At 37.8% G+C, this 27,976-nt stretch overlaps 2 protein-coding genes across 8 annotated transcripts; one reads left to right on the plus strand and one right to left on the minus strand.

Moving 5' to 3' along the window:
- Positions 1-14,261: 14,261 nt before the first annotated feature.
- Positions 14,262-26,886, plus strand: LOC110792696 (protein WHAT'S THIS FACTOR 9, mitochondrial). 7 transcript variants are annotated; one of them, XM_056840890.1, is made up of 6 exons: positions 14,262-14,687; positions 14,775-14,946; positions 15,560-17,097; positions 18,753-18,976; positions 26,233-26,422; positions 26,511-26,751. In XM_056840890.1, the coding sequence occupies exon 3, from the start codon at positions 15,657-15,659 to the stop codon at positions 16,890-16,892; it is 1,236 nt and encodes a 411-aa protein (XP_056696868.1). In that variant the 5' UTR covers positions 14,262-14,687; positions 14,775-14,946; positions 15,560-15,656; the 3' UTR covers positions 16,893-17,097; positions 18,753-18,976; positions 26,233-26,422; positions 26,511-26,751. The 7 variants fall into 7 exon arrangements, with proteins under 7 accessions (XP_056696868.1, XP_056696872.1, XP_056696867.1 ...); XM_056840894.1 differs by lacking the exon at positions 14,775-14,946 and having other exon boundaries at positions 15,560-16,941; XM_056840889.1 differs by lacking the exon at positions 14,775-14,946 and having other exon boundaries at positions 14,264-14,687; positions 26,511-26,886.
- Positions 18,920-23,533, minus strand: LOC110792692 (serine/threonine-protein phosphatase 7 long form homolog). The gene is made up of 6 exons (XM_056839765.1): positions 22,971-23,533; positions 22,786-22,873; positions 20,574-21,005; positions 20,147-20,482; positions 19,503-19,688; positions 18,920-19,096 (listed from the first exon to the last, which is right to left on the minus strand). The coding sequence occupies exons 1-6, from the start codon at positions 23,408-23,410 to the stop codon at positions 18,920-18,922; spliced, it is 1,659 nt and encodes a 552-aa protein (XP_056695743.1). The 5' UTR covers positions 23,411-23,533.
- Positions 26,887-27,976: the final 1,090 nt, after the last annotated feature.

Here is a 27,976-nt window from a genome sequence, read left to right on the forward strand (position 1 = left end):
CGTCCCTCCGTAGATAGTCCACAGCACGTCCGGATCCGCCTTAAGATTGACCAACTAGAACCGCCCTTAAGGTACTAGAAAATTCGGCACTTTTATGAGCAAGATGTGTTTTAATTTTCTCTCAAAAAACTCACTTTTGAATACTTTGAAACTTATGTATAAATTATGACCCCTAGGCCTTTATTTATAGAGTTATGGAAAAGGAATCGTAATCCTAGTAGGATGCGAATTAATTGGAATTAGAATCCTACATGAATTCTATTTAATTAATTTATCCAATTAGGAATAGACATTTAATCATACACTGACTCTTGCAGATTCAGGAATCACGCATGAGCACAAACTCACACACACACGGCAGCCACAAGGGCTGCCCATGCGCGTGCGAGCAGCAGCCCGCGTAGCACGGCCCACGCAGCCGCGGCCTCTTGGCGCGCGCTGGGCCTGCCTTGCGGTAGGCCTGGCCGCTGCCTTGGCTGGGCTTTGTGGCGCGCATGCTTGCTGGGCGATGGCCCCGGCTTCGTGCTGGGCCTTCGTCCGGCAAGCCTCGTCCGATGCTAATTCGTACGATACGCTTCCGATTAAATTTCCATTTCCGGAATCTATTTCCGATACGAACAATATTTAACATTTCCGATTCCGGAATTAATTTCCGTTTCGAACAAATATTTAATATTTCCGTTTCCGGAATTATTTTCCGATTCCGGCAATATTTCCGATTCTGACAATATTTCCGTTTCCGGTAATATTTCCGATTCTGGTAATATTTCCATTTCCAATAATATTTTCCGATACGTACCATGTTTCCGTTTCCGGCAACATCTACGACTTGGATAATATTCATATTTCCGATACGATCCATATTTCCGTTTCCGGCAATATCATCGTTTCCGGAGTATTCATTTCTTGCCTGTGACGATCTTAGCTCCCACTGAAACCAAGATCCGTCGGTTCCGAATATTCATAGATGGAGTATTTAATGCCATTAAATACTTGATCCGTTTACGTACTATTTGTGTGACCCTACGGGTTCAGTCAAGAGTAAGCTGTGGATTAATATCATTAATTCCACTTGAACTGAAGCGGCCTCTAGCTAGGCATTCAGCTCACTTGATCTCACTGAATTATTAACTTGTTAATTAATACTGAACCGCATTTATTAGACTTAACATAGAATGCATACTTGGACCAAGGGCATTATTTCCTTCAGTCTCCCACTTGTCCTTAGGGACAAGTGTGCATTTCCTAATTCCTTTGTCGCTCGATGCTTGCTCTTGAACATAAGGTAAGAGTTGTCATCCTTATTATGTCCAGAGGTGTTCCTCGGTTTCAGAGTTCAACTGATCAAATAAACAGATAATCACAGCCTATGATTCATCCGAGCACGGCCATGCATTTCACAGTTTCTAGCTCTCCGAGTGGCCTTGTACAACTTTTAAGCATCTCATCCCGATTTATGGGAGGACAATCCCAATCTTGCGATCTTGAGATTAGACTTCGTTTGATAGGTGATTACCTGAGCGTTGCCTTTATAGCCTCCTTTTACGGTGCGACGGTTGGTCAACGTCAAAGCAACCAGTTCTCAAACAAGTAATCTCAAATCACTCAGGTATTGAGGATTTAGTGTCTAATAATTTAATGAAATTTACTTATGACAGACTTTCATCTCTTACAGTAAAGTTTCATAGGTCTTGTCCGATACTAGTCTTCCCAAAGTAAGTATCTATGCAAATGATTATGACATTGCCATGTCCACATAGTTCAAGAAACAGAACTACTAGTCATCTTGCATTCTAATCGTCTAACGTTTTCTATGCGTCCAATTTTATAGAAAACTCCGATTAGGGACCATTTTCAACCTTTGACATTCAAGTTCACTTGATAGACATTTCTTAGTCACAGGACTGGTCCTGACAGTCTATCTTGAATATATCGTCAAATTTGAAGGGACTCATCATTTAATACTAAACCAAGATTAAATGGAATATGAAAATACATTTCATATATGATAAATGTTCAACCCCAATGTTTTACAAGCATGGGCCTCAAACCCATCTTCTAAAACAGTTCATGGAATTCAAAGCTATGCTTGATTTCCAGTGCTACAATGTGAGTGTTGCTTCTCACTTGTTGCATAGGTTTAGTTATCATGCTTTGCCAATCTTTAATATCCTTTTCATCGAATGTTCTTCGAGATATGATAATAAGATCTTTTCGAGTTTGTTTATTATGTGATCTAGTCTTTCTTACTTCGATGGTGGTTTTACTCATTTTGCAATGAAGAACCATCAAGTTAGCAGACGTTTTTCTTGCTTCAAGAGTGGTTCTACGCATTTTTCAATGAAGAATCCTCAAGCCAGCAGATAGGTGATCTACCCAAGTTCAGTGAAGAACTTTAAACAACCCTGTTTTATTGCTTCTTAGGCAATAATTACTTTTACTTCAACTGTATAGGTTGCTAGTGATGCTTTGTTTGGATTTACCTATCCAAGCAGTTCATAGATATGTGGAAGACTCTCCAACTATATCTTAGAACATAGAAATTATTATTTTAATTTCCCACGCAACAACTCATGGTCTCCAACCCATGTTGCCATTTCGAAACACGATGCTCTTTAGCTCGTCCTTGTCAATGGTTAACTCCAAAGGGTCTTGCTTGATCCTTTGCCAGTGTTTATGCGTGTAGCACCAATATTTAGCATATCTTTATTTCCTTGAATCAAGAACTATTCCTATGTACCTTTTCAAGTACCATAAGTATTCTTGATCTCAATCTAGTTGATCTTCACTTAGATCAATAGAGATTGGTATATGTTCGTCATGGCTAAAGTCATACGATACGTTTTTGGCGATCCTCATATTATATCATACATGATAAATTCTTTTGCAGAATAATTCCCAATTGAATTCTATTCATGTAACTTTAGCTTATTCAATTTCAGCAGATACTGAATCCAGCTAAATTCTTTGACATATAATATAGGTTAAGAATCTCATTTAGACTCTTTGATGTTTAACTTAGTAAATGCTTATACATAGTTCAAACATCCTTTACTTAGATTTATTCACATGGGTCGAATATCTCCAATGGAGACTTTCGTGTTTGATTTAGTAAATGCCATTACTTAATCCAAAACAATATCATAAGATTTTTGTAAATAGATCTTAATACCCAGTATGTACTAAGTTTCGCCATGGTCCATCATCGATGAATAATTTCAAATCTAAGTCATTAGCATTTGAATGTTATTTCACAATAGAGAGATATGTGTGTGATACACATAGGACCAAATAAGTTTTTATGTACTCCCACTAAACTTCTTATACATCTATAAGAATCATGTATATTTTATGAAACTAAAATGCTTATTAGCTTCACTTAAAATACAGTTCCAATTCCCAATTGCTTGCTTAAATCTGTACTTAGATTTTATAAGCTAGCTTTCCTTTTCAAGCATTTATTTGGATCCACAAATCCTATGACATACCATGTACATAGTTTATTCCAACATTTGATTGAGGAATACGTTTTGTCATCCAATTGCTATATGTACCAATATGCAATCATTGCTTGAATTATAGACTTGAGCATTACGATTATGCATGAGGTTTCAACACAATTTACACCATGAATTTGCTTGTAACCTTTAGCAACTAATCTAGCTTTGTGTGTGAACACAATTCCATGTTTGATGGTTTTTATCCTTAAAACAAACTTGCAACCAATAGGTGTGAACCCATTCTTGCAAATCAACAAAATTTCAATTTTGTCATCAAAACATTGAGTATGTTTTATGGCCTCTAACCATTTAAAACATTTGAGTCTATATATGGCCTCTAACCATTTTAGGGAATCTGGGTTTCGTCATAGCTTTCTTACAAGTCACAAACTAATTAATCTACATGATAATAGTTTGACTGCAAGTTGTAGGTTTCTTCACTATTTAATAGAAGAATCTCATAGTTTCATTGACCTGATCTCTATGTTTCTTCACTATCTAATAGAAGAGTCTCATAGTTTCAGTGACTTGAATTCTATGCCAACTTGGGTATAGAACATCAAACAATAGAATATCAATAGCCACTTGAAAGTCCTTTGAATATTCTGTTCTCCTTGAAGCACTTGTAAAGTCTTCTAAGAGATATCTATTCTTTAAAGCCACTTCTAAAGTCCTTAAAGAATAAGTTCGGATTTTCTGAAGCACTTCGAAAAGCCTCCGGAATGTCCGTTTATGTTTGTTGTTCGCTTCGAAAACTTTCGAGGTCTATTTTCTCCCACTTGTCATTTTGGAAACGAATCTCCAAAAGGACATTATTTCGAGCAAACAAACATTATGTGCTCAAAAATTCGTGGTAGAAACAATACCCTTGTGTCTCATTTGAATAAATCACAATGAAACATATATCTAGACTTGAGCCTTAGTTTGTTGAATAACAAACACTAAGCTCCCACTGAGTTTAGCAACTCTTTAGATATATATATAATTGAAAAGATATCCTGAAATTACTTTTCAATAGCTTTGACGAATTTGGTTTAGTTTGGTGGTAGTTGAGCATTTTGTTTTAGAAATTATAGGAAAAGTCTTTATGATTCATCATTGATCGAATCAAGTACTAATCGACTTCGATCATTCCAACTTAGATATGCCATATCTTATGGACCTAGATTGTGAAATTACAACACACAATCATTGATGATCATATTTGGTCTCAAGTAATCGTCAACATGATCTAACCTAGATCTTTATGATTTCTTGCCAAGTGGATTTTATACTTCTGAATCTTTGAACTAGCCAAACAGATTCAACTTATATCACATTTGAGTAAATAAACCTATATTCACTCAAATCCATGTGAAATAATAAAGTCATAAAATCTTTCTTTAGCTTTGAACTCTATTGTCTAGGCGTTCTAACAATAGTTCATATCTTTTGTTACTTTCAACAAGTAAGACTTGTCGTCTTAAATTGATCTAGAAATCAATCAACTTTCAAAAGTCCATTAAAATAGAGCTTTTGAATGTTAACTTGTTGATATGGTCTAAGCAACAATGCCAAAGATTTAGTGGAACTCAAATCAAGGGGTTGATTTGAACCTAGTAAAGTTCTTTAAAGAGTTGTTTGTTTTAATCAAGCATATTGACTCAACCTGTAATTGACCATTTCATTCAAATAAACAAACAAACATTGTTTTTGTTTTTCTTGAATGTGAGTCTTTCTGTGTTTGAAGCAGAAATTTAGGTATGCTGATTATGGAACAAAATAGCCATTAAGTTCCAGCCTTGAAAGGACTTAAAACAAACTAGATGACCCTACAACTAATGTAGCATTGCCATGCTTCATTTCCCACTTGTAGGTCATTAGTGTATCCTAGCTTCCATTGTTTGAGTTATTACCGAAGTAAGAACCTCAAGCGGTATATGATACCAAGGAAGTTTGATTGCTAGGTCACTTCTCTTTAAACTTATAGGTAGAACCGGAATCGTAAATTCCTTTCATTTGTTCCTTTGTTTTCCTATTTCTTGTACCCTTTCTTATAGTCTTAAGAATTGAATTCTTTAGTGTTGACTTTTATACTTTGTTAGACATGTCCAATGTCACCAACAAGGTTCTTTACCATTTATGTTGAATATTTTGTTTCAACTAGATGATCTTACCAGAAGCTTCTAAAGTTCTCTAAGCATCGATCTATTCGAATGTCTAGGGACTAGACTCATTCGAGAATTAAATGGACAAAGATATTAGGTTGTTAACCATTGGTAAAGCTGAGCGTATTAAACTCAATGCTTTATGATCTCAAAACTACAGTGTATTTTGAATTCACAAGCACCAATTGGTTTGCCATTCGATTTTGATATTCGAAAACAACCATAAAAGTCGCTATAAGAAACGTACATTTTAAATTGCTCACTTTCTCTCTTTTCCGTGAATCGTTCTTGGATTCACTACCAATCGAGGAAATTTACTGTTACCTTTCTAAAAGGATTTATTGCAGTGCAAGATATTTAATTATAAACAATAATTAAAACATACATTGAAGCATGCAAAGTCTAAACATTTATCATGAATAATAACTTGAAATTAAAGCAACCATGCAATTCAAACAAGTTATTAGCATTTTATTCGAATTATGTGTTCCGGCAGGTGTGAATAAAATGATTCCAAGACCCTAAAACCATTGAAGAATTAAGCACAGTTTGTCGACTCAATTCTAAAACATTTTAGGTAAGCAAAAGCCTTTTGCTAATAGTCTAGAAACTACTCTTGGTTGATAGGCACGTCTAAGAACTTATTAGGTAAACCTATCGATTTCGCCACGACATAAAAGGACTCCTTACTTATATCGTTGAGTTTCACCAAAACTAACATGTACTCACAATTATTTGTGTACCTTGCCCCTTTAGGACCAATAAGTAACACCTCGCTGAGCGAAAACTATTACTAGATTGATGTAAAGGATATCCAAGCAAGTGTATATTTTGGCATGGCACCTTTTAACTCAATTTTTAAGTTTGGAACTTAAGGCTCTTACTATGTTGGTTAGATTTTAAGTGAACTAAAATCCTTAATCATGCAACATAATCAAGCCATAATCTTATGCATAATTAAGACATATTTAAAGCAATAAATAACTTAAAACATGCATAAGATAAATGTGATCTAGTATGGCCCGACTTCATCTTGAAGCTTTAACTTCAAAGTCCGTCTTGAAAATCTCCGTGGGAGGCACCATTTTCTTCAAATAGGATAAGTTATAACTAGTTACAACTATTTGATGGTACGCAGACCATATTTGAATTGAAAAATAACTTTGGTACTTTAGACCAATTACATTCAAATTAATGGTACGCAGACCATATTTTCTATCCTATTTGGGCCATACTAGTCACTTCATAACCTGCAAAACAGTACATATACAATATATACCATTCACCCATTCATTATCATGAATGGCCCACATAGCTGGTTAGTAAAACACATTATGCATCACGTAAACATTTGCAGCAATTAATCAAGGGCACCAATAATCTACCAATTATTCAGTCCTTATTAATTCTAATCAAGTTGTTTTAACCTTAAGGATTTGTAGACCTAATCAAGAGTTTATGACTAAAAAGCGCTCCCACTTAAACCAATAAATTCATATGCTTTACCAATTTTAAACATAAAAATGTATTTCTAGTCCAACCGGAAACATACAAATTTAATTAAAATTTAAAGCTCATATCAATTTATAATTGAATCCAAAAATTTAATTTAATTTCAGTCGTATTTAAATTAATTCATGATTTTAATTTTAGTAAAATAATTAGAATAAATAACATTTATTATAATTATAATATTCAAAATTAAAATCCAAGAAAATAATTCAAATTATTAATTTTAAAATCAATTAAAATTACGTGAACTGAAATTTTCAAATTAAACATTCAAAACGATCTAATCGTAACGCAAACACCCTACGCGTTGCACGCCCATGGGCCGTACGCACACAGCCATTGCTGGCCATGTGCGCGCAGCCCATGCGCTCGTCGCATAGCTGCTGCTGCCCTATCGCAAGCCTCCGCACGCATTGGTGCTCGCTGCGCGCGCCAGCGCTCATCGCACGCGAGCTATCGCTCGCAGTGCGCGCGCGCGACATCGCTCGCTGGGCGCGCGACATCGCTCGCTGGGCGCGCGAGCCATCGCTCGCTGGGCGCGCGACATCGCTCGCTGGGCGCGCGACATCGCTCGCTGTGCGCGCGAGCCATCGCTCGCTGGCGCGAGCCATCGCTCGCTGGGGCGCGACATCGCTCGCTGGGCGGGCGACATCGCGCGCTGTGCGCGCGAGTAATGCTAGGCGCAGCGCTCGTGGCACGCGAGCTTGCGCTCGCTGCGCGCGAGGCTGCGCGCTCTTGTGCGAGGCAGCGCGCGTTGTGGCGCAGCTCGCTTGCTGCCCACACGCGACTGCCTTGGTTCGCCCTTCGCCCATGCCCATTCGTTCATTGCTCGTGGCACACGACACAAGGCAGGGCTGCTGCCTTGTGCTCGTGCACTACGCCCTTGCTCATTGCATTCGTGCCGCACGGGCGACGAGCTCCCTTGCTCGTCGTCGCATGCCCGCATTATACAACACCCCTTAAGGGTAACACGAAGCGTCCATTGCTTCGTGCGTGCAAGTTATTTGAACGAATCGCATAAAAATTTAAAATTTATATTTAAAATTAATGACAAATTAATAAATATTATTAATTTCATAATTTTAGGGCGAAAAATCGAAAATTTATTATCCAATTGATTTCCGATTGTTATGGATTCAAGTCTAGGTCATAAAAATTTAAAATTTATCGTAAATTTACAATATTTATGGTGGTTTTTAATCATAGGTTTCTAATTAAATTACAATTAATTATGAAAATCAAATTAATTCTAAATTATTCTAATTTTCAACAAATTAATCATAATTACAAATTAGATTGCATAATTAACAAGACTAGGCATTCAAACTTGTTAAACATATGCAGTAGGTCAATCAAAAATTCAAGATTTATCAACAGGAATCGCAAATATTTAATTTAACATCTTAAATTTACGAAATTTTGCATTCGAAAAACTAAAACCTTCGAAAAGTCATAGTTAGGCTTCGAATTTGAGAATTCTGGGTTCGGCAGAAAAATACTATTTTTGTCAAAATTTTAGAATGCCTTTTACATGCGGAATTGACACAAAAATCACTCAATTCGGATGAGTAATGAAGAAACTGCCGAAAAACTGCGTACGTATAATTAAATAAACGCAATTTGCAATTAATTAACAATTACGAAAATTAATCACCCCTTTTAATTCTTGCAAATTTGTAATATTTAACCATGTTTATGCAATTTAGATTATGAAAATAATAAGGGGCTCGTGATACCACTGTTAGGTTATGATACATATGACATTTACATAGATCATGCGGAAACAACCATTAACCCAGGAAACATATTATTTACACATAATCATATAGCATAATTAGATGCATACTCTTTGTTGCGTGCCTTCCCTAGCTGCGCCCGAACCGAACAAGAACAAGTCTTTTAGGACTCCAAATGTCGTCCCTCCGTAGATAGTCCACAGCACGTCCGGATCCGCCTTAAGATTGACCAACTAGAACCGCCCTTAAGGTACTAGAAAATTCGGCACTTTTATGAGCAAGATGTGTTTTAATTTTCTCTCAAAAAACTCACTTTTGAATACTTTGAAACTTATGTATAAATTATGACCCCTAGGCCTTTATTTATAGAGTTATGGAAAAGGAATCGTAATCCTAGTAGGATGCGAATTAATTGGAATTAGAATCCTACATGAATTCTATTTAATTAATTTATCCAATTAGGAATAGACATTTAATCATACACTGACTCTTGCAGATTCAGGAATCACGCATGAGCACAAACTCACACACACACGGCAGCCACAAGGGCTGCCCATGCGCGTGCGAGCAGCAGCCCGCGTAGCACGGCCCACGCAGCCGCGGCCTCTTGGCGCGCGCTGGGCCTGCCTTGCGGTAGGCCTGGCCGCTGCCTTGGCTGGGCTTTGTGGCGCGCATGCTTGCTGGGCGATGGCCCCGGCTTCGTGCTGGGCCTTCGTCCGGCAAGCCTCGTCCGATGCTAATTCGTACGATACGCTTCCGATTAAATTTCCATTTCCGGAATCTATTTCCGATACGAACAATATTTAACATTTCCGATTCCGGAATTAATTTCCGTTTCGAACAAATATTTAATATTTCCGTTTCCGGAATTATTTTCCGATTCCGGCAATATTTCCGATTCTGACAATATTTCCGTTTCCGGTAATATTTCCGATTCTGGTAATATTTCCATTTCCAATAATATTTTCCGATACGTACCATGTTTCCGTTTCCGGCAACATCTACGACTTGGATAATATTCATATTTCCGATACGATCCATATTTCCGTTTCCGGCAATATCATCGTTTCCGGAGTATTCATTTCTTGCCTGTGACGATCTTAGCTCCCACTGAAACCAAGATCCGTCGGTTCCGAATATTCATAGATGGAGTATTTAATGCCATTAAATACTTGATCCGTTTACGTACTATTTGTGTGACCCTACGGGTTCAGTCAAGAGTAAGCTGTGGATTAATATCATTAATTCCACTTGAACTGAAGCGGCCTCTAGCTAGGCATTCAGCTCACTTGATCTCACTGAATTATTAACTTGTTAATTAATACTGAACCGCATTTATTAGACTTAACATAGAATGCATACTTGGACCAAGGGCATTATTTCCTTCACAAACTAGTTAGTGGCCCAGGCGATGCCCCGGAGTGTTGCATATGGTTCAATTTTTTTTAGTCATTTTAAATTCACTTATAAATTTCTTTATATGCGCAGTTTGACAATTAATAATATGAATTTCATTACGTATGCAGTTTATGAATAAAATTGGTTAACCAACAACCGGTAAACTAAATTTTTGAGTAATTTTGCATTTTTGTTAAAGTTTTTATTTTTTGTACCTACTTTACTTATGACTTGTAAGAAATTTTTAAGTTACAAAGCCGAAATACATTTTGGAGGAAAAAAAACCACATTTGATTAGCTAAAAGATAACACAACATTATTTTTTCCGATTATTTTCTCTATTAATTTCATGGTTTTGTGTTTGATCTAAATACATTTCTAAAAAAGATAAATGATTCAATTAGTAAATGAATAAAACTTAAGAAACTTTTTGTTACCATAAATTATTATTCAAATACATAAATTTTGGCATTAAATATTTATGCATTCATAAGTACATGTTTTCTCTCTTTTTTAATTGTTTTAGAGTCATAAGTTGTGTCATTGGAGTGATGATTAAGACTTTACATTAACATATAAGAGGTCATGGGTTCAAAGATGGATAACACCATTTTTTTATGAGGACGCAATAAACGATGTGTGCTATGAAATGGCATGGCTACGCCATGTCACTTGCCAAGTCATCATGACATATGGAGGGATGTCATAAAATGCCTTCGAATTTTAATATATATACAGATATATGTCGCCATTGATAAATTTTACGTAGTATATCCAAATGGCAAAAATGTATTAATTTTATACCCATTTTGTCAATTGGATCTCTAAAACTCTTATTCTCACATTTCCGTAGACGATCAATCATCGTCACGACGCCTTAACTCAGTCCACGGTCAGTCTTCGGCTATCCAGAGATTCGCCGCCGTCGGTGAAGGATATCCTTCCTCTTCTTCTCTCTATTTCCTAAGTTTATACTTCGGATATGGGAAGAAAACAATCTATAATATTGCGCAAGTCTAATCATTCAATAAAGTTATTTTTATCAAGGAAAATTTTGTAATATTAATCCAACCTTTGGCCGGTTTTCTTTTATTAATCCCACCTACGACATATTTTTTAATAATCCCACCTTTACTACCCAACGACTTTTATTGGGCTTAAGTGACCGATAACCGGTGAAAAAGTCATCGAGATGGTGATGATTTGATGATGATGACTGAATATATCGAGGGAGAGTACTTCCACGTAGGGACATATTATCGCCTACAATAGGTTTATGACGTTTTAGGCCCAATAAAAGTCGTTGGGTGGTATAGGTGGGATTATTAAAAAATATGTCGTAGGTGGGCTTTATAAAAGAAAATCGGCCAAAGGTTGGATTAATATTACCAAATTTTCCTTTTATCAATTGTGTGTTAACTTTTGTGTTTGTTTTGCCGTATTTTTCATGATTATGTGCTATGTTAAGAGGTTTATCTAAATGCAAATTTGAAGTTGGATTCAAGTAACATTTGCTTCCTTCAATATTTAAATTTCATGTAAAAAATGGCCATATATAATTTGGGTTGGGTGTTCGACGACTAAAACGAAATATTTTGGTGTTGGTGATTGATGAAAACAGAGCAACAACATATTTTAATAAGAGTAAGAATCTTAGATGAAGTGTTTAAAGGAAGTAGAGCTCCAAGTCTAAGAGCCTCTCCGGTACGCTTTTAAGTTTTAACGACTATATTTTGTGTACATTTGGGATATTTTACCTTTATTTAATGTACATAAATATTTAATGCATTGATATATATTTTTTTTTTTTAATTCATGGTGTGGTTAAAGATGAGTTAAAGGTGAGTTAACTTGTCGGAAAGTAGGTTTGAGATTCTAAAAGGTGAAAAAAAAGGTATAGGTCCCAAAGTGTGAAAAAGCGAAAAGGTGAGACCTCAACCTTGTGATTAACTCGTCATCTAATTATCTATGATTTTTCTTTTAAATACTAGGTATAGAGGTATGGATAGATTTATTTGTTCCAATGCAAGCTTGGAACAAATTAATTAAAAGTTAATAGAAATTACAAGGGTTGTTTAAGAAGCTCGATCCTCCAATAATACATACTCCCTCCGTCCTGGAATACTCGACCCGGTTTGACCGGCACAGAGTTTAAGGGACTTGAATTGACTTATTTAATTTAATAGGTAGTAGTTGATAGTGGGTATTATTTTAATGTAGTTAGTGGGAAATGTGTAAAGAGGTGGGTTGGGGGAGAGTAGAGGTTGAATTTTTAATTATTTTTTGTATGGAGTAAGGGGTAGGTGGGTTAATAGGGGTGGAGTGAGAAATAATATAATATTGTTAGAATATTTCCATTTTTAGAAACAGGTCAAGTATTAAGGGACGTCCCGATAAGGAAAACAGGTCAAGTATTCCGGGACGGAGGGAGTATGAAACAAAATCCGAGGGTGATTCATAATAAGCTAAATCATAATTAGCTACTTCCTCCGTACTCCGTATTTATTTAAGGGATACACTTGGTCGGACACGGGTATTAAGAAAAAGAATTGAAAGAAATAAAGTAATAAAACAAGTGGGGTTGGGTAGATATTTTAATAAGTAAAACAAGTGGAGAGACCATGTCATTTTAGGGGGTGAGGGATGGAATGTATTTCTGAAATTATTTGTTTAATAAGGTGGTGGACATATGATATATTAGATAGATTATTTAATAAGATGGTGGAGTTTGATAAATTACTAAAAATAACAAGTATATCTCTTAAATAAATACGGCCGAAAAAGGCAAGTGTATCCCTTAAATAAATACGAAGAGAGTATTATATCTGTGCCGCTGTGCGGCTCACTTTGACAATTCTATATATCCGGTACCTTGTTAGTACTTCTTTTATACAAGCAACTCCCCTCCACTAAACACATTTATACAAGCAACTACTCCAAATTTACAATCAAATCTATTAAACAGAAAGATAACCAGCTAATTGATTCAAACAATAAACAATTGAACTCCAATGGTCGTACGGAACTATCAAATGAATAATGCATGTGTAAAATTGCAAAATGAAAAAGTATTCTTTATTATGATTTCCCACCATTTTTCAAAATAAAAAACTTAAAAGAATTGAAAATGAAAAAAATAATTTTTTACAAAAACTTTTTTCACCAAATCAAACACTTTTCCGATATGCTGAGAAAAACAGCTAAAGTTTCTCACGTGACCATATTTTATCGCCTAATAACTTGTGCAAGTTATAAAGTTAATGGTTGTGGGCCGAGCCTGCGGGCGGGCTTCGGGCCGAGCCCGCGTTCCATGGGCCTAACCGGACCGGACCCACAGCAAGCCCACATTGTATTGTGCTCGACTGGGCCGAAAAGTTCAAAACAAGGCCCAGGCCCGACCCGAGCCCAAGTGCTTTCGTGCCGTCATGGGCCGGCCTGTTGTGCCTAAGACTAATTTTACTAAATTTAGCGTGTTTTATTGTGCCGAGTCGAGACTAGGGGTGGCAATGGATCAGGTTTGGATCGGGTGAAGTTCAATCCGCATCCATCCATGACATTTCATCCGTCATCCAACCCATCCATCATCCGTAAAGTTCTTCATCCACATTAGACCCATCCATCATCCACGGGTGATTCGGGTGGGTCGGGTGAGAATCGGGTGAAATAAATTTGAAGATATATAAAAATAACTTCAAGTGACACATATTGCAATTAGGAATAATTAGTCCACATATAGTCCACATGACTATTTTTTCTTTTTGAAAACCATTGTGTAACTTTTACAAAGCTTTAGATTTATCTTTGTGTTATCCTAGTAAGGGAACGCAATATTTTGTGTTACGCTTATGTCTAGTATAGTTTTATTTACAATAATAAATATATTATGAAAGTAAATTATGATAAATTAAATCATACAACTAATGTAATAGGTTGATGGATCGGGTGGTGGATCGGGTGGTGGGTTGGATGCACCTTCATCCATATCCGACCAACCTGTCATCCGATCCATCCATCATCCGTCAACCATCCGCTTATTTTCGGGTTTTCGTCCGTATAATCTGGATCGGGTGGATGAATATCCATCGGATTCGGTTGAAATTGCCAGCTCTAGTCGAGACGTGCCTTGTCTTCTGGTGCTTTTTCCAAAAAATTAAGGCTCAAGCCCTACCTAAGCCCACAACTTCGTGTCCATGCCGGGCCGGGCTTTTTGCACCTGTTCGGGTCGCGCCGGCCGGGCCACAGCCACCTTTAATCGGTAAAGTACATTCATCGTCCACAGACGCTCTCATTGTGGTTTTTCCTGTTTGTTCTTCCGACCCGCAATCCAAGCCCCCTTTTTCTCTCTATTCCTGCCGTCTCGCTCGCCGATTATCGTCTCCGATCACCGATTTTAGGTATTCGATCAAACCTAATTATCTTTGCTTTTTTCATTACTCTTTGTTTGTAATCATTCTTAGTTCCCGCCGCCAACCTAATTTCAGTTTTCTGGCGGAAAAACTTTCATACAATTAGCAAGTTTGCTTGGGAAACGTGAATGTTAGACAGAAATCTCGTTTCCCATTCGTTTCCGGGATGATTTCAGTTTCAAATACGTCTCTATTTTTCCGAAACGGTTTTGGCGCGTTTCCTCCGTTCCAGGACGTTTCGGAAACGGTACGTCGTGATTTTTTGGCGTTTCCGTGCAACGTAGAAAATGGGTTTAGATGATTTTTTGTGAATTGTGATTTAGAGTCTTTGATTTAAGACAATGTGTGTGCAGAACTGCAGAACTTACAATCTTAACTCAATTATTAGAATGATTTTATTTTTGTAACCTAGGGATTAATAGGTTGTTTAAGTGAAAATTGGAAACAAGCTCTAATAACTGAATTCCTTGAGTGTTGATACTTTAGAGTATACATGAGTTGTTTCAGCTAAAGGGCTTACTCATTGAAAAACATTAAATATTCTAGCAATGTTTGAACTGTAAATTGGGTTTATCGTTTGTAGGATAGAGGGAAAGAGCTGAATGAGTGTGAATTTTCCCTTCTTCTTATAAAGGCTTGAACTTTGTAGCCTTACCTGGTGTTGCTAAGAAGCCTGGGTTTTCTAATCTGTTGTTGCTGGATTATTTTTTCAAAGTGAACTCAGAACACTATTTTGTAAATTGTAACATAATTTTTTATCTAACAGCTTGTGAGACTCAGCACTTTAGGTTACATTCATGTTCTGTACATAAGTAGAAAGTTCTTTATGCGAAGAGTCTTATCTTTTCCTTACGTTTCAGGATGTTATTCTTGCACACTATTTGTGTATTGATGCCAATAAGCAATATCTTTATATGATAGCTATCCTTTGGAGACCCAGCGGGTTAGTTGACCGTCATGTTTTCCACAAGAAGAACTTCGAAGAAAATTCTCCGCCGTGCTAAGGAAATCGTGTTCGTCTCTCTCGTCAAGGATTCTCCTTCCTGTTGTTGCATCCGGAAGCTGAGTTATGTAAACGTGTACATGAAATGGAAAAAGAATCCCAGCTACGACTCAATTGATACAATCTACAGAAGCCTGGAATTGAAACCATTGATATCTCTCAAAAACTGTATTGCCCAAGCTCCTAGTGGCTGCATTCCAATCTCAGATATATCTAAACGGGGATTAGAATTGGATGTGCCCATCAAAGTTGCCAAGTTTATGAGGCGGTATCCCTCTGTGTTTGAAGAGTTCGTTGGGCCCCAGTACAACTTGCCATGGTTTAGATTGACCCCAAAAGCAATAGAGATTGACGTGGAGGAGAAAGCGATTTATGAGGATTATAAATTAGATTTGCAACTTAGGCTGAAGAAATTGATACTAATGACTAGAGAGAAGAGGTTACCATTGAGGATAATTCAAGGGGTTCAGTGGTATTTAGGTTTGCCTGATGGTTTTCTGAAAAATCCTGGATTAAATCTTGATGGTTCTTTTAGGTTTGTGGAAATGGAAGATGGGGAGAGAGCATTAGCCATCGACTGTGGAGAAAAGATGATGTCCACTTTGCAGAAGAACGCTGTAAGTAAAGGATTGTCCAATGGTGGATGGATGGAGCCAATTCCATTCCCTCTTTTTCCCTCAAGAGGGTTGAGATTGAAAAGAAAGATTTCGGCCTGGTTGGATGAGTTTCAGAAGCTTCCTTATGTCTCTCCATATGAGGAAGTTTCACATTTGAATCCAGATAGTGATATAGCAGAAAAAAGAGTTGTGGGTGTTTTGCATGAATTACTCTGCCTCTTTGTAGAGAATGCTGCTCCAAGGAAGAAACTTCTGTGTCTTAAAAAGTATTTGAGCTTGCCACAAAAGTTTCATAAAGCATTTGAACGACACCCACATATGTTTTACCTATCCTTGAAAGCCCATACCTGCACAGCAATACTGAAAGAGGCTTATGAAGATGAGGCCGCTATAGAGAGGCATCCCTTATTTACAGTGAGAAAGAAATACATAGAGCTGATGAAAGATTCAGACAGGATTCTAAAACAACGGAGGTTCAACAACCACTTTTCCTATGGGAAAATTGCTGATTCAGATTCAGCCTTAAATTCAGAAAGCATAGATGAAGATGGTATTGTAGTAGAGAAGAGCTAGGTACATGCTGTCAACTGTTTCGCAGCTGGATGGGACTGAGAGTGACTAGGTATTTTTCGGACATTGGGTAATGTTACAATTGTGTGGGTAGACACTGGAAAACTTGTGTTGTTTGATGTTGGACTGTTGTATAGAGTCATTCAGAGATCATGAATAAATCTATCCCTGAGCCCGTTCATCTTATCACCACATCCTCCAGTATCAAGTAAGAGCTTCGTGTCTTGTCATACTGTTGGTGTTATTACTGTTATATTCCTTCTTTTTCTGTCGCTCCTTATATGATCTGTTCAATGTTAAACCATGGAGGTCTGACTATCAAGCTTCGTCGCCTCAAGTACTTATTATTTTTTACTTATTCCTTCTTTGTTTTTCTGATATGGAGGGGTTGAGAACTTCTGATGCTTCAGTATGTTCATCACTGCTGGCTATTAGCTTGTGCAACATGGGCCTTGGCACAAGGACCTCCACTTTTTATATGGTGCATAGTAAGAGTACATAAATATTTTCTTGCAATAGAGTTATAAGTACCAATATGTGTCAAAATGGTACTCCCTCCATTTCCAAATTCTCGCAACATTTGTGTTTGCGCGTAATTTTAGGAATGTTTGTGGGTAGTACATGGAAATGAATAAAATTAATGTGCTAGTGGTGTTAATGGTGATATTCTAATTGTTTACGTGAGAGAGAAATAATAAAGAATTTGTGCAAGTGGGGTAAAAAGGAGAGAGAAACAATAATGAATTAGTGGCCCCATGCCAAGAGAGGAATTGTTGCAAGTATTCAGAAACGGCCCAAATAGGCAAGTGTTACAAGTATTCAGAAACGGACGGAGTATGTTTTTTAATTATGGTGATTCCAGAAGATAAATGAGGTCATGGGGTCGATCTCTTGGATATTTTTTTAATGAAAGAAATCATATGATATGGTAGGATTATTTGTCGGGATGCAATGAATTGAGCTTTAGGGTTGTTGTTAGGGCTGATTGTATGTTTGCACTCGGGTTGAGGGAAGAATTATGATGCAGGAGCTGGAAAATGCAATGTATAGTAATGGCAGCTCGATTGATGCAACTGCGACCAGTTAATCTTTCTAAGTGAATGAAGACTATTTATCTTGGGTGTCATATGAAGTTGAATCAACATATTTCAAGGCTTATTGCTTATTAAGGTGATATTGGCATTTGAGCGACATTCATGGTTAATTGAGCTATTTACTCAGTCATGGGTTTTTATTTAAGGTTCAGCAATGCTCATTTGAGTATTATGGATTGATCTGATTGTAAGTGATATTAAATAAAGGTTCATTTTTCATTGTGGGTTATTGTCAATAGTAGAATTGGTCAGAAAGACCAAACTATAAGGATATTCATCCTTTATATTGATACGCATGTAAACTTGGCTCATTTGTGCTATAAACTGAGTGAAGTTCTTCAATTGAAACACAGCAGGCTAACTTAGCTGAGTGGAAGCTCTGCTGCAGGCCTGCAGCATCAAAGTGAATTACTTTTTTAACAAGAACTAGATAGGTATATAAGCTTCTGTTGACGTTCTTAATGTTTTTTAAAAAAACTCACGGGATGAAATTTAGGTTTTCTTCTTAAATTATAGAATTGTAGTATTACTTGTAGAGTTCTAGGCAGGAATCCCGATATGAATATATGATATATCTGGTTGCTCCTACTCTTGGCTTTCATTGCCTTGCTTGACTTATCACGAGGGTGGAAAATATTTTGGGGAATGTGTTTCTTTGTCTACTGCCTTGCTCTGACACGGATTTTGTTGGTTGGTAATATTGATGTAATAACAATTAGTCTTTTTTTTTCGTATACTACTTTGTTTGATTGGATGCATGCTGATGTAGATCAGAACATTGGATTACTGACGAGAGAGGTTGGCAATGGAGCCAATTCAGTTTAATGTCATAGCTTCCGGAGAGAGTTCAAATACTTCGGAGTTTCGGAGGGTGGTCCACGAAGGAGCTTTTATGAGAAGAAGTCAATATTTGTGGGCTGACGATCCAGAAGTATGTCAGACATTACAGAAAACAGATACTCCTCTTGTTCCTATTTCTGGCAATCTTAATAGGTGAGGCAATGATTGATTATATGCAAAAAGATAAGTGTGGTCTAGTTTGTTCTCTCTCAGGCTGATTTCTTCTGTCTCGCAGCAGTAATCACCCTGTTCCCTCCTAAGTGGTCTTTTCTTCTGTATGTATTGTTTTGGTTATGGTTTTTCATAGATGGCTAATGAATTCCTTGATTGGTAAATTTTGGTAAGTTTGGGAACAAAATCACATCTTAGTCATTTACGTAATACTGTTATAGTAAAAATCTCTAAATTAATACTATTAGGGTGGCTTGGGATTTTTGGAAAGATTTCCGTCAATATTGCACAAAGATACATTAATTCCCAAAATACGTTACTTTTCTTGTTAATTCCCACCATACCGTCCACGTCAGCAAGGGAGAGAGAAAACTAATTTTTTTTTTCCGGTTCAACACTAAACCGCTATCTGAGATAGCGGTTTGGTTTAGAACTAAACCGCTATCTCAGAATGCGGTTTATACTACTTAACCGCATTCTGAGATAGCGGTTTAGTTCTAAACCAAACCGCTATCTCAGATAGCGGTTCAGTATCCAGCCTGCATCCAAGCTTGCAGTTTCCAGTGTTCAGCCAGAAAATGGGCTGAGATCTTCCTGCCAAATAGTCCAACTCCAACAACCTGTAAACAACTCCAAGATCTCCAACAACGTCTATAATCCAACTCCAACGTCTATAATCCAACTCCAACAACCTCTACAAATCATACCAACCAACCAAACCATAACACTTATGCAACAAAATAGAAGAGTGCAAACAAAAAATTTCCAAAAGTTCAATCGTTCCAATAATGACACATGAGTTTCTAAAAGTTCTAAAAGTTCCAATACTAGCAAAAAGAACAAAAGATTACACAAAATTTCTAATGTAGCTCAAATCTAAGTTCTACGTTGTTTCTTTGCATGCTCGGACGATGAAAATGAGGACTCATCCTCCTCGGCAATTGGCTCGGGACGTTGACTAGGAGAGCAATCCTTTTGTCGCCGGTAAGTGAGAAACTGCAAAGGAGGAGATGAAATAACTTGTGATGCTGGCGGAGATGCAGGAGGAGTAAGAGGTGGAGGGCGTGGAGAAGGTGGTGGTGGAGGGCGTGGAGAAGGTGGTGGTGGAGGGCGTGGAGAAGGTGGTGGTGGAGGGCGTGGAGAAGTAAGTGCTGGAGGGCGTGGAGAAGGTGGTGGTGGAGGGCGTGGAGAAGTAAGTGCTGGAGGGCGTAGAGGAGGAGTAAGTGGTGGAGGGCGTGCACGTGGTGGTCGAAAACCACGCCCTCGAGAAACATGTGAGGTGGAGGTGTCAGGTGTACACTGAGACGAGGCTAAATCATATTGTTGGAGGATATGTTCTTGCCCCACTCTTGATAAGGTCTCAATGCAAGAGGAACTCAAATTGCGTAACGTATCAAGAGTGAGAGCAAGGGCCAAACTGGGAGGTAACTCTAGCGCAGAATCCACAGCTCGAGTGCATCTTGAGGCAAGATCAGCCAATGCATGTGACTACAAAAACGAATGTGAAACAATAATTAGAATTCAATTCTAGTTATGAATATAAACATTATACATGAAAATGGAACAAGGATTAATTTACCAAAATAATATCAGAGGAAGACGGCTGATAATGAGTGGTGGGGGGTGATCGTGTAACAGGAGTAATGAGGAGTCTCGTGATGCTACAATACCAATCCATATACTCCTTCATCCTCTCACGATGACCGGCAAAAGGAGTGCCTTGAACAATCCAACTCTCACGATCACGCCACTCCTCCACATATTTGCGATGCATCTCTTCAAACTTCTTGTTTTTATGCCGTCGATCCACATTATGAAGATCAACACTCGTGTCACACGCAACGGGAACTGACTGTTCCAATCCAAACTGACGCATCACTCGATTTGGGTAGTGGTACTCAACAATGTCAAAGCAAATCAACGGTACAACTGAGCGCCATATATCTCTATCACATCTACAAATCTCGGGTAGTAAACCAAGTACCGTCTCTGAATATGGCTGCCAAGTCATCTACAATAAGTAAAAAGTGAGTATTTAGGCAATTTTAGGTGAAATTAAGCAATTTTAGGCTATTTTAGGCTATTTTGGACAATTCTAGGTGAATTTAAGCCTTTTTAAGCTACATTATGTGATTTTAAGCTATTTTAGGTGAACTTAAGCGTTTTTAGGCTATATTAGGTGAATTGAAACTATTATAGACTATGTTAGGTGAACTTAAGCGTGTTTAGGTGTATTTAGGCTATATTTGGTGGATTTAGGCTAATTAAGGTGAATTGAAGCTATTTTATGCGATTTTAGGTGATTTTAGGCCATTATTTGCCATTTAAGGTGAATTTAAGCTATTTTAGGTGAACTTAAGCGTTTTTAGGCTACATTAGGTGAATTAACTATTTAAGGCTATTTTAAGTGAATTTAGGCCATTTTAGGATATTTTAGGTGAAATTAGGCAATTTTAGGATATTTTAGGTGAATTCAAGCTATTGTAGACTATTTTAGGTGAATTTAAGCTAGTTTAGGTGTATTTAGGCTATATTTGGTGGATTTAGGTGAATTGAAGCTATTTAAGGCGATTTTAGGTGAATTAGGCCATTATTTGCCATTTAAGGTGAATTTAAGCTATTTAAGGCGATTTTAGGTGAATTAGGCCATTATTTGCCATTTCAGGTGAATTTAAGCTATTTAAGGCTAATTAAGGTGAATTGAAGCTATTTAAGGCGATTTTTGGCCATTTTAGGCGAACTTAAGCCTTTTTAGGCAATCTTTGGTGAATTTAAGCTATTATATGTCATTTTAGGTGAATTTAAGCTATTTTAGCCTATTTTAGGTGAATTCAAGCTATTCTAGACTATGTTAGGTGAATTTAAGCTAGTTTAGGCCTTTTTAGGCTATGTTTGGTGGATTTAGGCTAATTAAGGTGAATTGAAGCTATTTTATGCGATTTTAGCCTTTTTAGGCAATTTTTGGTGAATTAAGGGAATTTTTAGACAATTTTTGGTGAATGTAGGATATTTAAGACAAAAATAGCACAAATTGACCTAAATTAACCTAAATTAACATAACTTCATCTAAGTAGAATCGAGGGAGCTCAAATTGACGTTAGTTGACTTAATTGACCTAAGTTGACCTAACTAGTTGAATTAATCACAATTTAGACCAAAGTTGACCAATGTTGACTTAAATTGACCGAAGTTGACCTAACTAGTTGAATTTAGGTCATTTTAGTTGAATTTAGGTCAATTTGTGCTATTTTACTTGAATTTAGGTCAATTTATGCTTTTTTAGTTGAATTGATCACAATTTAGACCAAAGTTGACTTAAATTGACCAAAGTTGACTTAAATTGACCAAAGTTGACCTAACTAATTGAATTTAGGCAATTTTAGTTGAATGTAGGTCAATTTATGCTATTTTAGTTGAATTTAGGTCATTTTATGCTTTTTTAGTTGAATTAATCACAATTTAGACCAAAGTTGACCAAATTTGACTTAAATTGACCAAAGTTGACTTAAATTGACCAAAGTTGACCTAACTAATTGAATTTAGGTCATTTTAGTTGAATTTAAGTCAATTTGTGCTATTTTAGTTGAATTTAGGTCATTTTATGCTTTTTTAGTTGAATTAATCACAATTTAGACCAAAGTTGACGTAAATTGACCAAAGTTGACTTATATTTAGACCAAAGTTGACTAAGTTGACTTTAATGCACCTACATTGACAAAAATTGACCAAAGTTGACCTAACTTGAAACAAAAGAAGCATTTGAGTAATTAGTAAGGTGAGATATTAAATACCTGTGTCTCCTTTTGATGGTCAAGTGCATCCCTAAAGAAAGAGAGTCCACTAGCTGTATGGCCGCATGAAAAGTGAACCCTAAGCCAACTAACAAAACAAGTAAAGTAAAGTGTTAGTAAAGTAAAGTGTTAACAAATTACTTGATTTATCGAAGTAGTAATGAGTAGTTAAACAAATTAGTTACCTGCATGCTAAGGGGTCCACTCCACGCTGATGCTGAGTACCAAGAATAGATGGATCGTCGACCTCAATAGGATGCTCTGGGTGAGGAGGTGGAGCATCGCGAACTCTCGAAATCCTCGGACGACCAATGTGAATATGCTCCCATGACCATAACTGCAGAAGTATAAGTGGACCACCAATGTCACGGGATCGTCTACGAGCGGCTCGACACATCTGTCGATACAAATAAGCAAGGGTCGCACTCCCCCAGCTGTATGTCCCAGCTCTACGCAAGTCGCGAATCAATGGCAAGTAGACGAGCTGCACGGCATCACCGCTCTTATCAGCAAACAAAATGGACCCCATGAGTGCAAGAATATATGCTCGGCTAAACCTCTCATAAACAATATCAGCAGCGTCATCAGGGGGGCCCTGACTGAAGTGTCGCCTCAACCAAGTCATCCTCAATGATGAACCCTGGAGAACAGGTTTTCCATCATCACCAGGCTCTGGTCGTATCCCTAACAACTCCTCGACTAAAGCTGACCACACCCCAGTACCATCCCCTGTGACAGGAGCCCCATGAACTCTGAGCCCCAACAAAACAGCGACATCTTGCAGAGTAATAGTAGCCTCACCAACAGCCAAATGAAAAGTGTGCATCTCCTATCTCCATCTCTCAATCAATGCTGTGATCAAAGACCTATCTAAGGCTAATCTACCACCAACCAATCTATGTACACCATAGAATCCTGCTAACCTAACAAACTCCAAGACTCGGTCATGTATCACCCACTCTCCTAAACCAAGCACGTGCTCCCGACACGTCAAAAGCCTGTCCATACCCCCTCCCCAAACATCCTCACTCCTATGCTCCGCCTGCAACGTCAAAACCGAAGTATCACGTGGGCCGGGATGGATCGTCGGCTCCATGAGACCTGAAAAAGAAGTTTATTAGAAACTCGTAAAATCACACGTCAAAAGAAATATATGCACAAAAATTAAACTTAGAATCACACATCAAGAGAAACATAAACTGAGTTTATTACCCCGATGATCCAACACCACCCCTAGCTGCACAAGTTTTCTTATTATGCCCTTGACGTCGACAAATGCTACATGATTTTACATTGACACTGCGTCGAGCACTCGAATCCATCTCATTAGGGTATCGAGACGACTTTGGGCGTCCCACACCACGCCGTTTACTAGCATCAACAACTATTCTCACCCCAGTATAAGGAGGCCAATAGGGAACATCAGGAAGTGGATGAAAGCTCTTCAAGTATGTTTGCCTATACTCGACAGTGGTAAAGAAAGGATCAACGAAAGCAGCATAAGATAAGCTGCGAGAACGACAAACCGCAAGCACATGGGAGCATGGCAACTTGTAGATTTTTAATTTCTCACAAGTGCAAGTTTTGGCTACAAGGTTAACAGTGTGTACGTTACCACCTTTACCTGAAGCCCTGCCTCCTCGTCCAGTTGTAACCTCAAATAGCCCCATCTCATGATCAAAGGCTTGGACCTCGTGAGCACCAGATTTTGCCATGTTCATTTCAATTGTTGTTGTGGCCTTCTCAACGAAATCGTGGCCTTCTTCAATTCTCCTTTTACCCCAACCTCGTCTTGTAACAAAGTAGGAGTTCACTCGGTAAAACGTCATCCGAACAAGGGCGGTTATCGGCAAACAACGAGCACCTTTCATCACCCCATTGAGTTTCGGGTTGCTTTGGAAGTTGCTCGATGAACAATTGCATTGTGGTTGATTGTGTTTGAGACATAACAATCAACATTGCTTTTAAAGAATTGTCATCATCCAACGGAATGGCTTCATATGAACCGGACATCATTGGATACCTCATTAGTAGCTTCAACTCCACATATCTCGAGTCACATCTCATAAGATCATAAACCTTACCCAAAACCTCATCATAACTCATTTGAGAATTGATAAACCCAAATTTTCGCTCTCCTCCTTTATATGTAACATCACCGCTACTTTGCAAAATTTCCCCTCCCCAATGACAATAAATAGGATAGTCTGGCAACTCCATATTCTAAACAAAAAATAATATGATTAATAATATGAATCCCTAATTTGGGTCATCATAATCTGATTTCAATTCAAATGAACTTGAGAAATTGAAGACTAAAATTCCAAATTGAAAAACCCAAGAGCTTAAAACGAATCAAAGATAGGACTTTTAAGAGTACTTTTAAGCGATAAACAATTCAAAAACATAAAAACCACAGGATAATCATTTTAACATAATATGATTCATAACATCGCTATCTCAGTTAGCGGTTAGAAATACATTAACAATAAAAAAAATTACAATTCATGGTAATCATGATCATAAACCCATCAAACAAACCTAAGCATGATATTCCTAATAACATCATCAAACAAACCTAAACATAGCAACAAATATTACTGAATTAATAATCAAATTCGAATATATTAATTCAAAAAAAAATATTAGGGTTTACCTGATGTAGAACCACCGACGGCCGGTGGTGGGTGAGAAAGAAGCTCGACGGCGTTGGTGGCTGATGAGGAACCTCGACGTCCGGTGGTGTTGAGGAAGAGGTCCGACGGCCGACCTAGGGCTGAGGAGCAATCCTCGAAACGGAGGAGCGACGGAGAACGGTGAGAAAGATGACGAAGGGTGAGAATTCGTTGTGGGTGAGGAGGCTCGACGGCTTGAGGGAGGGCGAAGACGAAGGTCACCACCGGCGACCCGGGCGGTGGAGAGAGATCAGTGAGCGGGACGACGGAGAGAGAAACAGAGAGCGGGGTTTTTTTTTTTTTTTTGATTTTTTGAATTTGCTTACTGGAGGTATGGGAGAGCAAGGGGTAAACCGCTATCCCATGAACCGCTATCTGAGATAGCGGTTTTGCTCTGCTTATTTAAAAAAAAAGGTCGGTTCACTGTGCTGACGTGGACGGTATGGTGGGAATTAACAAGAAAAGTAACGTATTTTGGGAATTAACTTATCTTTGTGCAATATTGACGGAAATCGCTCGGATTTTTGCAGTTTTTGTAATTTTCATTTTATTGTTTTACTTAAACTATTGGATATTGGGTCTTTCTTTCCTGCTGTTTTTTACTGCATCACCTTTTTGCTGATCAATATGATTGTTATAGCTAAGTGGATAAAATATTGTGAATTATTTGTGATTGTGTTAACTGTTAATATTGTGGTCTTTTAGTCTTTATATGCTTAATTTTGGGTCTTTTTAAGCCTAGTTTTTATTTTGGAATGGCCCAATTTTGTAGGAATTATTACAAGGCCCCCATATTATATGAGACGACCCTGATGTTCATAAACACCTGTGTACCAAGTGTTTGTGCCTACACATCGGTGTTTGATAACTTTATGTGAGTACTGAAATCCTGCCTGTAAGCTGCTCAAGATCTTCGAAGACATTTTTGTGTTATTTTGTAAAACATACTGCTCTTGTTTCAGGTTTGGTTCATGTTTCCTCTGTGAGTTTTACAGCTAGATGATGTTTTAGATTTTACCCACATTATCCACACTAACCCTCTTATTGCAGTTCTAGGGTTATGGAGTAGTTCCATGTGAAGTTGTTTTGACGGGACTGAAAGGCGCTTTTGATCAGTGTGTGCTGGAATGAAATATTCTTGATGCATGTCAAAGAATTTTTATGAACTTTATGATTAGTTTTTTTGTATTGATTTGAAAAGAGAAAATCAGATAAGATATCACTGTACACAAAGCCAAGTACTGCAGAGATTATAGAGATAGAAATCATGGAGTTACTTTCTGTTGTGCAATCATGGTACCACAACTAGCTACATATCCAAACAAGTTGAAGCTTCAGGCATGGTAATGTACTAGTATGACTTAATTGCGTACTTGAATTTGTGCTATATATGAATACCATTTTAGTTTGGTGGATTCTATCTAGAGTTCTCTGTGTGTGTGGATCATTACATAGACATGTTGTATATTGTTGCTTTGTATAATTATGTTACGAGGAAGAAGGTTGTCAGTTAAGCTGAGAAGTCAAGGAATAAGGATATGGAAAATGAAGGCCAATAGAAAAAGGGATTGCAGAAATCAGGAGCCCCTCCACTCGAGGCGGACTCAGAAGAAATTATCATGTACAATCTTGCTAAGGACCTGACTACTAAAAGCTTCACTCGTAAAAGTTTGCCATAGTTCGAGCTTAGCTGCGTAATGCGTCGTTTAAATTACGTTTTGATATGGTAGGATTATTTGTCAGGATGCAATGAATTGAGCTTTGGGGTTGTTATTAGGGCTGATTGTATGTTTGCACTCGGGTTGAGGGAAGAATTATGATGCAGGAGCTGGAAAATGCAATGTAATGGTTCCGACTAATGAAAAATAAGGTTTCTATTTTATTTTTGAATTAAAAAAATCAAGTGCCACATAGATAATTAATTAGGTGTCATATAGATATTTAAATTAATACAAACTTTTGTATAAGGCGGTCTTTCCTGTGAGACCGCATTGATGGCACTCTAAATGCCGCGTACTTACGCTGACGTCAGCAATATATACTCATTTTCTTTTCATATTCTAAACCCTAATTCCATTTCTCTGCCTCCCTCCTAAACTCTTCCCCCTCTCTCTCTCCTAACCCTCTGCCACTTTCTCTCTCCTAACACTTTTCCTCTCTCTCCTTTGCGGAAGAGCTGGCGTGTGGCCGTTTCCGGCGACGTTGAAGCGCGGAGAGGTGGCGTGTGGCCATTTTCGGCGACGTTGAAGCGCGGAAAGGTGGCGTGTGGCCGTTTTCGGCGATGTTGAAGCGCGGAAGACGGTTGATTCGGCGAGGAAGGCGGCGGCGTTGTCGCTAAATGAGGTAATTATTCCATATCGCTCCTCTTTTCTTCAATTCTGTTAGGTTTTTGAATTTTCAATCCATTTTAGGTTTATGATTTTTCAATTCTTGTTTTTAGATTTTACATTACGGATTTTGAATTTTTTGATTTCTTTTGTAGATATGAGACTTTGAGAGGAGGTGGCGGCGGCGCC

Source organism: Spinacia oleracea, chromosome 3 (genome assembly GCF_020520425.1).
Source record: "Spinacia oleracea cultivar Varoflay chromosome 3, BTI_SOV_V1, whole genome shotgun sequence".
In the NCBI taxonomy this organism is placed as follows: domain Eukaryota; kingdom Viridiplantae; phylum Streptophyta; class Magnoliopsida; order Caryophyllales; family Amaranthaceae; genus Spinacia; species Spinacia oleracea.